This window comes from Fragaria vesca, linkage group LG6, assembly GCF_000184155.1.
Source record: "Fragaria vesca subsp. vesca linkage group LG6, FraVesHawaii_1.0, whole genome shotgun sequence".
In the NCBI taxonomy this organism is placed as follows: domain Eukaryota; kingdom Viridiplantae; phylum Streptophyta; class Magnoliopsida; order Rosales; family Rosaceae; genus Fragaria; species Fragaria vesca.
The window spans coordinates 6,153,907-6,168,151 of NC_020496.1; the positions used below are offsets into that span (position 1 = coordinate 6,153,907).

The following is a 14,245-nucleotide window of genomic DNA, read 5'->3' on the forward strand; positions in this document are numbered from 1 at the left end:
TCGAATTGGACCTAGAATTTGCAAGCGCAGAGATTCAAAACAAAGAGAAAAATAAAGTCACAGTAATACCAAACTAGCCCTTAATCACCTCATACGTTATTGATTTATTGAATGACTAATGTACGATAAGTTGTTACAAATTACAATTTTTTTTTTAGATAAACACTTACTTTATAAACTTTAACTCATAATTTATTAAATTTGATCTTTCTATCAAGTCTGAAGAAGAAACTAGCATTCAACTAAAGATGAGGTGAATTATTTATATATCTTTTTTTTGTTGTTGATATTTCGTCTATCCATTTACTCATTATTTCTCATATCAATTTTGTATGTGAATTTCCATGTCTAGTCACTCACTTATATATATTCGATTTTTTTTTTCATCAGTGTCAGAGCTTTTTCCAAGTAGAGTTTACAGATATTATGCATCTTGATGTCGACGAATACTAATGAGTTGTTAAATTTGAGAGTTTTTTTCTTGTTCTTTAATAAAGATTTATACTTTAATGTGATTTTTATTGTTCAGATTGTGATTTCACTTACCCAAATGATATTAATCTTATGGTTTTCTTCAATTTCATTTTGTTTTTGGAGTTCAATGGCTATTGGAAGAGGCTGATATTGTGTGTATTGCAAATCGGTGAATAAAGTAAATTTAAAATTAAAAAATATATAGGTGGGGTGAGAAGAGATCGAATGTAAGGTGAACAAAGCAAATCTGAAATTGAAAAAAAAATATATATGGGGTGAAAAAAGAATGAGAAATTTTAAATACACACCCCTAATATCTTAATACACACCCCTTACTTAATACACCACCTATCAAGTTTTTCATTTCAGTATTATACTTAATACACATCCCAAACTGCCTAAAATGTCCTTAATTTATGAAATATTCCGTTATTTAATATAATTAATATACATTTACTATTTGGTACCTCTTTTTACATATCATTTCGTCTAATTTTTGCTAGAAATTTTTGGTTATCATCGTTCAATTTATAATCAAATGAATATTGTTATATTCCGACTCCGAATCACCAATACAAGTTTTCAAAATTCACAAGCTAGCTAGTACAACTGTAGAAGTACAGTAACTATTAAACATAGATAGCTAGTTATTCGATAAAACATGTCATGATAAAGATGCAGTAGATTAAACTAAAGTTGATAAAGATGCAGTACTTGACAATATGATAAAGCCGATACGGATACAAAAAAAAAAAGAACAACCCAAATGAATTGTGGAGAAGAATTGGGGTTAGGGGAGAATATGTGTTTTCGAGGATTTTAGGGTAGTAGACGTTGGAAAGAATACTTCTAGCGCGTATTTTTTTTTTTTAATAATAGATGTATGTTTTGGTCATTTAACTTACATATTACATCTCAATAGAAACATAAAATAATAGAGGTGTGTATTAAGAGATTAGGGTTGTGTATTTAAAATTTCTCAAAAAGAATTTAGGCTGAACAAAATAAAAATGGGAAAAGGATATTTCAAGGTATTGTAAATGGGTGAACACAGTAGACTTACAATTAAAAATATATAAGTGGGGTCTGAAGAGAACGTGGGATGAACAAAGTGAGAAATTTTTCAGTGCTCCCGAAGGACCATGTGGCAGTTTGACGTGGTCCTCCATTCTATTCAAATTTTGACATGTGGATTTTCATGATGAAAAACTATTTTAGCGATTTTATCAAAGACCATTTTGGGTTTCTTGTTGATTTTTTAAATCCTAAACCCTATACCCTAAACCTATACCCTAACCATATACCCTAACCCCTAAATCTTATACCCTAAACCCTAGGCCAAACTCATAAAAGACCCGTAATGGTCATTTCACAAAAGATAGAAAACCTTAGTTTATATTTTAGTTGTAATAAGTACACGTGTCAAAATTTAATTGACAAAGGAGGATCACGTCAGACTGTCACGTGATCCTTCGGGAGCATGGAGAATAAAATGCCGAATTTTCAGGCCTCCAAGTTTATCTTCAAACCAAATTCCTTTTATCTGAAGACAGATTTGCCAACAACTGTAGCTACGTGTCCTCCTCAGTCCTCACTAGCTCTTAATGAAATTTAAGTTGGTTTTAATCGTTGGTGTTGCCTGAATTGCTGCTACATTTGTGTCCAGAATGTGATTTGTTTTTTGTATTCTATACTATGGTCTTATTTAGACGGTCCAACAATATTTGTTAGATAATCGACCATTTAACAAGAACTATAACATGGATGCTCTGTGAAGATTTGTTCAAGGGCCAAATGAATAAACATGGCTACTATGGTTCTACTTGGCTAATTCCTGGTGTGATGAAGATACGCCTCTTATTTAGTTATTTTAGCCAAGCAAGGTTGATTCCATGCAATTCAGAAAGAGATTCACAGCCTTATGAGCTATTGTTTACAAGTACATTGAGGTAATCAGTTAAATATACAAAGGGTATAATACAACATTCTGTAACATCGATTAACAGCAGCATCCCTGATACAATGGAAATCGATATGGAAAACCAATCTCAGGAGATGGAACACAAAGAACAATGAATAAAATGATACAATTTGAAGCAACATAAATCGATAGCTGATAGCATCTATCACATGAGACTAAAACATCCTCTACAAGTTGAGGTGAAAAATCCTCACTCTTCAGCTTCAGTCGCACGAGGTACCGTCTCAACCACTGGAGGTATGCAATCTACCTTAAAGCGCAAAACCTATATTCCGGAAGACAAGAAAAGTTGGAAATGAGTAATATGATCAGTCCGCATAGGAACCAAAGGCACCATAACAAAGGACTTTAGGCTAAGGACTTCACATTTGATTTCTAAGGTCAGACAACTATTGATCTGACAGATCAATAATCAATTATTTTTAAAAGATTATTGGCCAGTAGAGATGGGAAAACTGAAAGGGCTTCAAGCAGATATGTCTGGTGATAATGTATGGGGTTCCTAAAAAAGATGAGAATGTAAGCAAAAGATGTCAATTGAGGCGCAAGCTCACAAATGTTACGTAAACATAAGACATAGTTGTGTCTAGAGGCACGTGATAAACATTATAATTAGCAGGTATTACCATAAAAACTGTTAACACCCAAATGGACCAGTGATTCTCAAACCGATGATAAGACAAGACAAGTGGGAAAGTGAAACATAAACAGAACCTAGAATGAAACAAGTACCTTCTTAAAGAAACTTGAATATGAATTGTCCCAAACGAGTTTGTACTTTCCAGCCTCACACGTGCAGAAATTTCCCTACAAAATAATATTTTCATCAAGAGACTACTTTTCCGGTAAAGAAAGTCGAGACTTAAAGAAGGCGGTCTAACTTATCAGATAACATATGAGAAGAAATACTAAACTTACTTGGTCAGACTCATAACGTTTGTAAGGTAAAATAAGCTGTAGCATAATCATCAATGCCCCAGGGTAGTTGCAAGAAAGCAATTCAGTCATAATCCAAAATTGATGAAGGCAGTATTATACATAGTAGCATTCATGAAATCATGGCTCAACTTACAGATTTCTCCCCAGATGCATTTGTATACTCCACACTGAATCCGATATCCTGACCAGACATCAATCTTCATAAATTTCCAATAAAGAAACATGTCGAGTAGTTTTAAAAATTGGAAAATATTTTGACATTATACAGCATATCTCATTACAATGGTCTGAGCTCAAATATACTATAAATTCAAGAACTGCTAATGTACTATCAAACATAGGGGTTTAGGTAACTTCTACCAGTCCTTCACAAGACCAATCATATGTTACACCGCAAGTAAATATTATGTATGGAGAATAACTGAAAGACATCTGTGCAAAACTGGGACAATCGAATAACGAGATGCATAAAAATAAAAATAAAAAAGAATCTTCACAAAGAAATCATTACACAACTACAACCCAACTTTCCTGGAGAAGCTGAAAAGCAGGCACTTATTTGTTATATTCAACTTCATACTACCCAGAATGGCTAACCTAGGGTCAAACAATGATCAGAAAGTGAATATTCAAACCTCTAACATCCTTACAGTCTTCATACAGTTTGAATTTTGTCATTTCATTACTAACTATAATGGAACTCATACCTATCTCGTCCATACAAAAAAGACATAAAAGTAAATCGCATGAATTACACAACAGAGAACCAAAGGAAACCAAGAAGGACAGAGCATGCACATCACATATGAAAGAATACTTCATCAGGTTATTAAACAAGACGTCATATTCACTGGGTACATAATGAAATTTAGGAATAATACCAAGTTCATCTTCCCTTGCACAAGCGAAAAGTCCCACGCAATGTATGAATTTATAGAGTCCACAGTCAGAGAAACCTATAAGAGTAAATATATTACAAAATGTCATAAGTTTGAAGCAGAATTGCTCATAATATTTGGCAGAGAAACTGAATAAGATAATTGAAGGGTTGTTTCTGAACCACAAACCAGCTAGATAAGATGGTTGTTTCTGAACCTATCTTACTTGCTAAGTTTCTTAACTACCTACTATACTAAGTTTGAGTAAATGTTATAAAACATTACTCAGTTTGAAAGTTTTCAGACTTTCCTTAGTATCAATGTACCAGAAGTGAGAGCTTGCTGTTTATTCTACATTTTTTACAAGCTACAATAAATTATAAATCAAATAACACATTACTCAGTTACTTGAGCTTTCAGTCCCACATTCAAACTGATCCCTCAATCACATCTGGACTAGATAAAAGGTGCTCATCTGATTGAATATAAGTAGGATCAATCCAACATCCACCCAAAAGTAAAGGAGTTCAAAAGATATGAAAACAAACCTCATGTGTTTTACCGGCTGCAACACTTATCTCTTTGTAATCATCATTATTCCTGTACAGGAAAGTGAATGAATATTTTTTTTTTATGATAAGAAGAAAAGGAGGGAAAAAAGAAAAAGAACAGAATCTTACCCTCCATCTGATGCACCGGCAACCTCTGCTGAAATAAAGAAGGGCGAATTCGCAAAAACCTCACTGAGAAAAACACATACATTAATTGATGTAAAATAAGCAGCTGAGTAGCACTACATTTGAAATCAGATTTTAGGCCCAACGTAGCTTCATTTTGGCATTTAGCTATCTCGATTTATGCATTATCAGAAGTTTACCGTGAAATCTATTTGTCAATTTCACTTTTACGCATTTATGGGATGAAAGGGTGTATAGCAATAATCAAACACTAACCAAAACGAAAATTTGGAACTGACATGCTATTTCATTAATTTTTATTTTTTTTGGAAGAAGAAGAAGAAGAAGAAGAAAAAGACATGGTGAAACCAATCATTTAACATAACTAATACCATCAAATGTACCAACTCAACACAGGAAGTAGCACTAATACCTGATAAACTTAATGAACCTTTCAAACTCAGTGGTGTAGACGTCAACAGCTTGTTCCAAGAGAGCTACCTCTTGCTTGTTTCTGCTCATTATATGAAAAAAGAAAAAAAAAAAGGAACTGTCAATGCAAATGAAAGTGCAAGAAGATATATTGGACTATGTCTTGGATAGAACTATTAGGCATAAAAAAGTATGCAAAAATATCTCACAATTTTCTAGTTTCAAACCGCCCCCAAGACAGCAGAATAGCAAGACGTATAAGAAGCACCATTGTTGTAAGGCTGTACAAAGGTGGTCCATAACGTTGTCGTTGCTCTTCCATGGGCCTATTATTAAAGGATGCAGTAAGCCATTATGATTACTAACTTATTATCTAATAGGCTATAAACTCTACTGCCCTAAAAGAACTTACCCATCATCATCATTTATTTGGCGAACAAAATCTAGTAAAACCTGCACCCAAAATAAATTTGTAATATTACCGAGGTAAAATATGCATTAATAAATGTCTCAGAATAACGTATACTGAAACAGCATCAAAAATCACTCTCTTAGTATAGAGATACATGAACAACAAGAGAGAACCACATAAGGAAAACTCAAATTGGCATGCCAGATCGTGAAGTGCTAATCACACCACTAAGATCATTTAGCTATTGCAATGAACAGAACAAGAACTCAAAGTAAAGGTCCAAACAAGGATATGGAGTGCATACCTGTGGAACACCAACCAGGTACTTGACGAGGGTTTTGTAGACACCGGTAGCAGAACCAAGCTGCGCCAACAGTCTCCTCCTGTAAGGATGGTCAGCAATCAGTACATAACATGAATCACAGGCAGCAGCCGCATCCAGAAAACAAAACAAAAAAAGCAAGGAGAGTCTCACCTCTCCATCTGTTGTTTCCACAAGACAGCATAACGATCACGTATACTCGCCCCGGAACTAATCATAGCATCAATCTCAGCTTGCTTATTCCTCTCCGACCGCTCCCTCTGCAGTCTAATAAGCCTCCCCCGAAAATCCTGAGGAATGTAGGTCATAACTGCATACAAATTCCACACTCGTCACCCACACCACTCGAAACTCCAAAAACCTTAACATTAACAACCACATTATCTAAGTCACTAAACAAAACCTGTACTGAACACGCGCTCGGAGTTTTTAGCCTGAAACGACTCCAACGCCTTCAAAGCAGTATTGAACTTATGAAGCAGCCGAGTCAAAACAGTAGCCAGCTGAGCATCTTCGGGACTCGAAGGCTCCTGAAGCTGCTCACAGCACAGAAATTCACAACCAAAGAAAGCCAAAACGCACCGTTTCAACATTCAAAAGCAAACAAACACTCACCGCTTGAGGCCAATGAGCTCTGTCAAGTAAGAAGATAATCTCTTCCATATGCTCCCGATTCTTCCACATATTCTCGTCCACTTTATGCGGCGGCCGGCGCTCCGACTCGTCCACTACCAGCCTCTCTTCCCCTACAATATCATTCGCACAGAGTTTTCAAAGATCAAGACTTGAAACAGTAAATTAAATTACGAGCGGTAAGTTTGGAATTGCGGAGTTTACCGGGAGTGGGGGGAGAGTGGGAGAGGAAATCGGAAGTGAGGGAGCGAATGTCGGAGGAGAGGCGGGGGATGTCGTCGGAGAGAGGAGGGAATTGGTAGGTGTCGTAGTAGGAAGAGAGGAAAGCACGGGTGATCGGGACCAGGCCTTCGGTGGAAGCCATAACCGCCTCTCGATCTCGGTGGTACGGTTTTGGTTTTGGTTGTTGGTTTTTGGTTTCAGGTCGTCGTCGTCGGGGCGGTGTGGAATAACGGATTTTGAAATGGAATAAACGTAAGAGAAAGAGAGGAGAGTAAATTAGAGTGAAGTCCACGCCACACCAACTAACTGCTTCCCGCAAGACTTTAAAGAGACGGGTCGACGGTTCTATGGCCTCTATGAGTCAAACCCACCATTTTCACTTATTCTATGCTCTTTTAGGTACTTCGGATTCGACAACATAAAAAATGCGTCAATCACTTATCACTACAGCTGGTCAGAGCATCTCCAACAGCATCTTTAAAATTTTTTTAAAATAAAAAAATTAAAATTAAAATTATTTAAAAAAATTATGCTCAAAATCTAACAGCTTCTCCATTTTAAAGATTTAAGCATTTAATACAATAATAAAATATACTATATCATTATTACTTATAACAAAAGACCATTATATATTTATTATAACAATAAAATACCCAATAAAATATTATATTGTTGTCTTGAATTCATTAGAGCACGTGAAGAATTAAATTTTGGGGAAGGAAGACTTTGCTGCAAATTTGGGGAATGAAGGCTTCTCTTTCTTCTCCATCCCCATTTTGAGGAATGAGATGGGGAAACTGTTAGACCTAAAAACAGCTTTATATTCCCCAAATTGAGAAATTCAAGAAAATAGGGAAGTTGCTGGAGATGCTCTCAATCAGGTTGGTAAGAGTTTCGATTTGGAATTCCATAATCAGGTTCAAATCTCGCTGATTTTAATTATAGTTAAATATAAATATTTTCGGTGAGCAGGGATGAGGAAACGTTCAGACATGATCCTCGACACGGATTAGTCTCAAGGCCTAAAAACCTACTGAGAAACCGTGTGGTTTCGATAAAAAAACATCTAACTTTACTCAACATAGAGACACGTTACTCATGGTATTAGGGTCATTATCTAACTTGAGGAGGTCATGATTCTTGAATTTGATAACCCTATTGACATATTGATTGAGTGAGTAACGTTGGTAGTTGGTACTGTTACGAGTTCTCGTGTTCATAGAACATCATATTTTGCTCTGTCATTGGGCGAAATTGTTATCGTATGTTTCAGCTTCGTTTTTCTGGTCAGTTGAACCGATAAGTGGAGTGGAGATGTTCCATTTTTCTCAAATTTTATGTATTTATTATCTTTTGACATGTAACTCTCAATATGGTTCATCTCATTTACATAAATAGCTATCAGACAACAACACGTACTAATTAAAGGGTCACGCGTATTAATACTGAGTTGAACTTGACAAGACTTATAAATCAGACACCTTTTACTATAGCACCGTCATTCTTTCATGATTTCAAAACTCCCATCGACTAGAGAAATTTTAAATACACACCTCTATTATTTTATATTTCACATCAGATTTTATAGGTATGTTTAATTACAAAAACATCCATCAATTATTAGGGAAAAAAAAATTTCTTCGTCCCTAAAACCTAACTCTTCTCCATTATTACTATGCATCAAAATAAAAGAAATAAAAACCTCTTCTCCAAAATTCATCACCTAAATTTCGACTACTGTCATAATTACATATACTATTTACTAATTCATTTGTTTTTTTTATCAACATTAGTTTTTATCTAACAGATTAAAACTAGTTTTTATGCTATTGTAATTCTACTAGTTTCTTAACTTTGAAAATATTATGTATGTTCAATTTTTTTTCTTCTTCAAATTCTAGCCGATTGATGTCATATTCGAGATTTGGAGTTCGAATATGATATTACTCTTTTGATTATAAATTGAAAAATATCAAGAAAAAATTTCTAACCCGATCAAAAAAAATCTAACAAAAAATAAAAAAGAATACGTAAAGAGAGTTGTGAAATAATAAATATATAATAATTATATTAAATACAAATTATTATTAGTTTTAGATATTGAGGATATTTTAGGCAGTTTGAGATGTGTATTTAGTATAATATAAAAATGAAAAACTAGATAAGTAGTGTATTAAGTAAAGAGTGTGTATTAAAAGATTAATGGTGTGTATTTAAAATTACTCCATCGCCTAAACTAGCACAATGTCAACAACAAAAAAATCACACTAAAATATGTTCAAGAGAAATTTTATATAGACACCTCTAAAAACTTAATACACATTCATTTCTCAATACATCACTTATTTAATTTTTCATTCTGATATTTTACTAAATACACAACCCAAAGTACCTAAAATATCCTTAATCTAAAAATCCATGAAAAATCATATTATGTAACTATATTAAGACTATTATTGCTGTATAATTAGTATATATTTATAGAAATTATCATTTTATAGATGTTCATATCTATTACTTGTGTTACTTCTTGAGAAATCCTTACAAATTCATTGTTCATTTCAAATTCTTAAACATGAAAATGATAAACGAGATGAAAAGTACATATATCTGAATAGTAATATAACGAAATAGGTGTTCATATGTATAAGAATTACATCGCTTGATACTTTGACTCTCTAAACTTAGAAATTATGATTCTTTTATAGACAAAAAAGAAATTAATTGATTATCCAAATTTTATTGCAAATTTTTTGTTTACTTTAATAGTTTCTCTAAATAAATTCTCAATCTTAAAAATTTAATTTTGTTCTAGGATATTCTCTACTGTGTGCCTTGGCCTTATGTCAATAGGATATGTAGTTAGACTAGATCTATGTATTCATATCCTTACCATATTGGTATTGTGTAATTCCTTATATAAAGGGCTTCTATCAATGAATAAGATAATGATTCTCTTGCTATCTCTTTGTCTCTACCATTAATCCTTCATCACGTTATCATGCACTTTGTTCTAACCCTAGAGTCAATAGCCCACCATTTGTTTTTCAAACCCTAAAATCGGGCAGCCTTGTTTTTCCCGATTTCCGACCAAAGTCCGACTGCCCTCCGCCGGAATTTTATATCCCCAGAAAGCTCTCTCCGCCCTGGATCCAACGCCGCCGGTCTCACCCTGAGAACCGGCCGAAAAGTCTCTGAACCGGCCCCTGGAAGATTCCAGACCGCCGCCGCTACCGACCACCGGTTCACCACCTTCCCTTGCTCCGATCAACCTGAAATTTTGACAGCAGCTTCCCCATCCAGTGCTGCTCCTCCTATCAAATTTTCAGCCCCAAATTCGAAGTATAAGTAGGCGAAACGTTATTTCTCCTCTCGGCAGCCTCTAAAAAGGTATGTTTTTTTAAACCTTAAACTTTTCCATGTTCAATAACTCGGGGAGGATAAAATCATTTCCTCCCTTCTCCATCTCCATTCTATGCTTGGGATTTTGTGCGTGCAGGTACCCAAATCCCGGAATTTTATTCGCGGGTCAAGAGTGTGTTTGATCACTCTTGTTTCTTTGTCCGGGTTGTGTTTGATCAACCCCGACCTTTCACCGGATTGTGTTTGATCAATCCGAGGCCTTTTTTCGAATTGTGTTTGATCAATTCGCGGCTTTTCCGGATTGTGTATGATCAATCCGAAGGACAAACCATTAAAAGCATCGTTTGTGACCTCTATCGAGTCTCATAACAGCTTGGTTTTGTATGCAAGAGCAATGTAACATTCTGCTCCTTTGAGTTTTGACGTACTAGATGCCTAAGGCGGATCTTCGCTTGGTATCTGTGGAACCTTTCATTGGAAAGGATTAAACCACATGTTTTGACCCCCAGGCTAACAAGCCTAGATGCCGAGATTTCACATCTCATGCACTCAAAGTCTTTGACGCGCCACATCGACAAAAGCCTTCAATGACAATCTGTGCAAAAAGTAATGACCATAAAGTACTGTGGAATGAACTCATGGAGCGTTTCTCGAAACGTTCATATAACTCTACTTGTTGAGTTATTAGTCAAGTGGATTGCTTACCACCTTAATTGACTACATATTGTTGATGATCTTTTGTGGCATCATGATCCATAATCTTTAGCGGATTCGATCATCATCAAGTTCTCTAGGTCCTCCAAGTTGGTGTGGAATTACCAACGAGACTTGATTTTGATCATACAAACAGGAATTGTATATACGCTAATGTGATAAACTTATTTGGGATTATCCCCTAATGTGGGGACAACAATATGGGTCATGGCAACGACAGAAAACGTCGTGCCGATGTCTAGAAAAGAGGGGGAGGTGTTGCCGGCTCTAATAGCGACACTCCCAGTCTAGACACCATTTTGTCAAAACTACTCACGTCAGCTCATGACATTAATGCAACCGTTGTGGATCTTCGGATCACTGGTTCAAGATTGTCAAACTCCTTTAAATTGTGAATGCATACAAAAAGGTATGGAAAATCAATATGAGGACAAGAACGTCATCCTCATGATCGCGAATTTCAAAGATTCGGATCCTGCTCTAGCTACCCATGACTTTGATGTCATCGGCTAGACATTGATTTTCTTTCCAAGTTATATGTACTAAGGCGTTGTATCGACATCCTTTGTCTATTTGAGACCTCGATGTACTCACATTAGCAATAATGAATACCTTGAGAATTTTTCAAAGTGAAACTATTCTCCTCTTATGGTTCATATTGATTTACAATCAAGATGTACACTTACATCATCCTTAGAAACATGGCATATTGTGCCGATTTTGGTCCCTTCCTTTGAAGGTGACTCATGGCACTACATCCTCAAGGAGGATCGCCCACGTGTTTCCGGTTAAGTCTTCTACCCTATAGCGGATTTTTCATCATCAATTTTTTAACTAGTCTCATCCAAGCTCAGTATGATGTCTTAGAATTGTCCGAAATTAAGGAGATAGTGGTTTTAAGTGTTCCTCGCACTACCGACCCTCTACGGACATGCCTGGTCATACTGACTAGGAGTTACCGAAAGCTTTTGATTCTGGATCCCCCTACGCTATTAAACCAATTTCCGTCTTGCAAAAGACGTTGAAGACTTATCAAAGCTGGAAAATTATCATCATAATCGGATCCTCTAGGTCCTCTGAGTTAGTTTATGTTCATGTCAGGGAGCTTTTGCTAACTAGTCATGGAGTTTACGACCTTAGAACGATCGAAATGACTTGGTTTTGATCATACACACGTCACTTTTGGCTAAGGCAAAAGCCTACACGCCACCTGCAAGCTTCACAGCTTCGCACATGCCAAATCTGCGAAAAACAGCAATCTGTCCCTTCTGGACAGTCAACTTCGTTTGAGCTTTGTGAACAGCTCCGGACGAACCAGAAAGTGAGCTTTATATCATCGGAAAGCTCTATGAGTCTAGTTTTCAGAACTTTTCACGGTTTGTCCATATCTATTTTAACGAAGAAGTTATAGCTGTTTTAGTACGCAAATGTCATTCTACGCGGAAATTTTTATGCACTCTCGGGATTGCAGCTTTTCGTAGCTTCTTTCAATCCTTCTAAATGGTTCAAGTAGAACTATTTACTCGCCTATCTACTCCTTGTAGTTATGTTTCATAGGGACATTGAGTGCCAGCTAAATTAGGAGTGAGACTCTCCTATGCTAAATAACACAAAAGTGAACATTCTATTCTTACATAAAATTATGTAGATAGATACAACCAACTTACGGACACCTTTTATGCTTTACGGTGTTGGTTGAAGTGTTAGCACACTGGTCACGTGTTACACTATTATCTACTGCTTATGCTGGTTATACTTCTACGGGCTCACTACCCATTCTTTAAAGAAGTTCATCGGGATGTAAGTTGAAGTGTCCTGTACCCCATGTTCACACGTAATACGGTCTCACCGAGGCTACGACCAAGCAACTTTAGCTTGTCGCTCGAACATTATTGATGCGCATCACTCTTTCTATTGCGTCTTGGGGCTATGCAATATTTGCATGCAGCTTTACTATTCATTTATGACCCACCATTATTGAATTTTGTTGTACTACAGCTCGTGATTGTGTACCAGGATTGACACGAAATTGCAATCCTTGAGCTCGGGAGGATTGAAACGGATCTCCAATCCTTGAGCTCCGCTAGATGTTATTTCTAGGTGCCAAATCGCATTGCCATTGCGTACAATGATGGGTCATTTTGAGATGAATAAGTTTAGGTTGGATATGAACCTCCACCTATAATCCGCATATGTAGGAACCTTGTCAGGCGATCTCATTCACCGCTAAATTGTGGATTGTCACTTTGATGAGACAATATTCCCGTCGTTAGGGGGAGATAAGAACACAAGTGTTCAAGTGGAACAACGTGAATTGTCGTGGTTTGTCCCCACTAAGTCTCATCTTGATCCCAAATGCTTATAATGTTAAAGTGACGAGATCACATGCTACAAATATGTTTGCAAGGATTGATGTCCCATCAAGAGGACATGGCGCGACCAAAAGGTGTTGGTCTTGACGCCATCACCATGGATGGTGATATAGTGACGCCATATAGTGGCAAAATTGGTGTCACAAGGCCGTGTGACTCCCCAAAAGGAGGGAGGCCCTTAGGTTCGATATTGTCTTGCACTAGAAAGAAAGCGAGCTTGGCACAACCTGATCCATTGATCAGTGATACTCAAATCCGTCTCATGAAGTCTGAATTGTGATTATCATTGGGGGACGCCTCAATGTCAAATCCAATTCATATAGAGATCTCTACAAGTATTACACTAGTGTACATGAGGACGTGAGATAATGAGTCTACTATCGAACCACCCTTCGTTGATGGATATCAACTTAGTTGATTGGCCTAATGGAAAGATGCGATCCAGCATTAACAAAGAGATAGGTCCTTGGGCAGATGATACCGACACCGCAAACTAAACCCTATCAACTATGCCTTTGTTAGATAGCGTAGTGAGAGTAAGAGCTTAGACTCACCTTATGGTGCAAGGTCTTTCACTAACACGCACTGGGATCAACTACGATGAGATATGCTCTCGTAATGGATGTCCTTGAACTCCACTACTTTGTCAGTTTGGTAGTTTCCGAATAACTGAACAAGCAGCCTATGAATATGGTCATAATAACATCTCTATGGGATCAGAGATATACATGAAGGTCTTAAACGGACTTCATTCATCCGAATCAAGTGGCTCCAGACCACAGTAGCACGCGTTTGCTAAAGCTATTGAAACGCACATGGACTATAC

The 14,245-nt window shown here is 36.4% G+C and overlaps 1 protein-coding gene across 1 annotated transcript; it reads right to left on the reverse strand.

Moving 5' to 3' along the window:
- Positions 1-2,396: 2,396 nt before the first annotated feature.
- LOC101292427 lies at positions 2,397-7,330 on the reverse strand. Its single transcript, XM_004302444.1, has 15 exons — positions 6,953-7,330; positions 6,731-6,861; positions 6,519-6,651; positions 6,269-6,425; positions 6,098-6,176; positions 5,794-5,834; positions 5,591-5,707; positions 5,383-5,463; positions 4,953-5,015; positions 4,821-4,872; positions 4,276-4,350; positions 3,528-3,575; positions 3,374-3,409; positions 3,188-3,262; positions 2,397-2,720 (listed from the first exon to the last, which is right to left on the reverse strand). The coding sequence occupies exons 1-15, from the start codon at positions 7,110-7,112 to the stop codon at positions 2,646-2,648; spliced, it is 1,323 nt and encodes a 440-aa protein (XP_004302492.1). The 5' UTR covers positions 7,113-7,330; the 3' UTR covers positions 2,397-2,645.
- Positions 7,331-14,245: the final 6,915 nt, after the last annotated feature.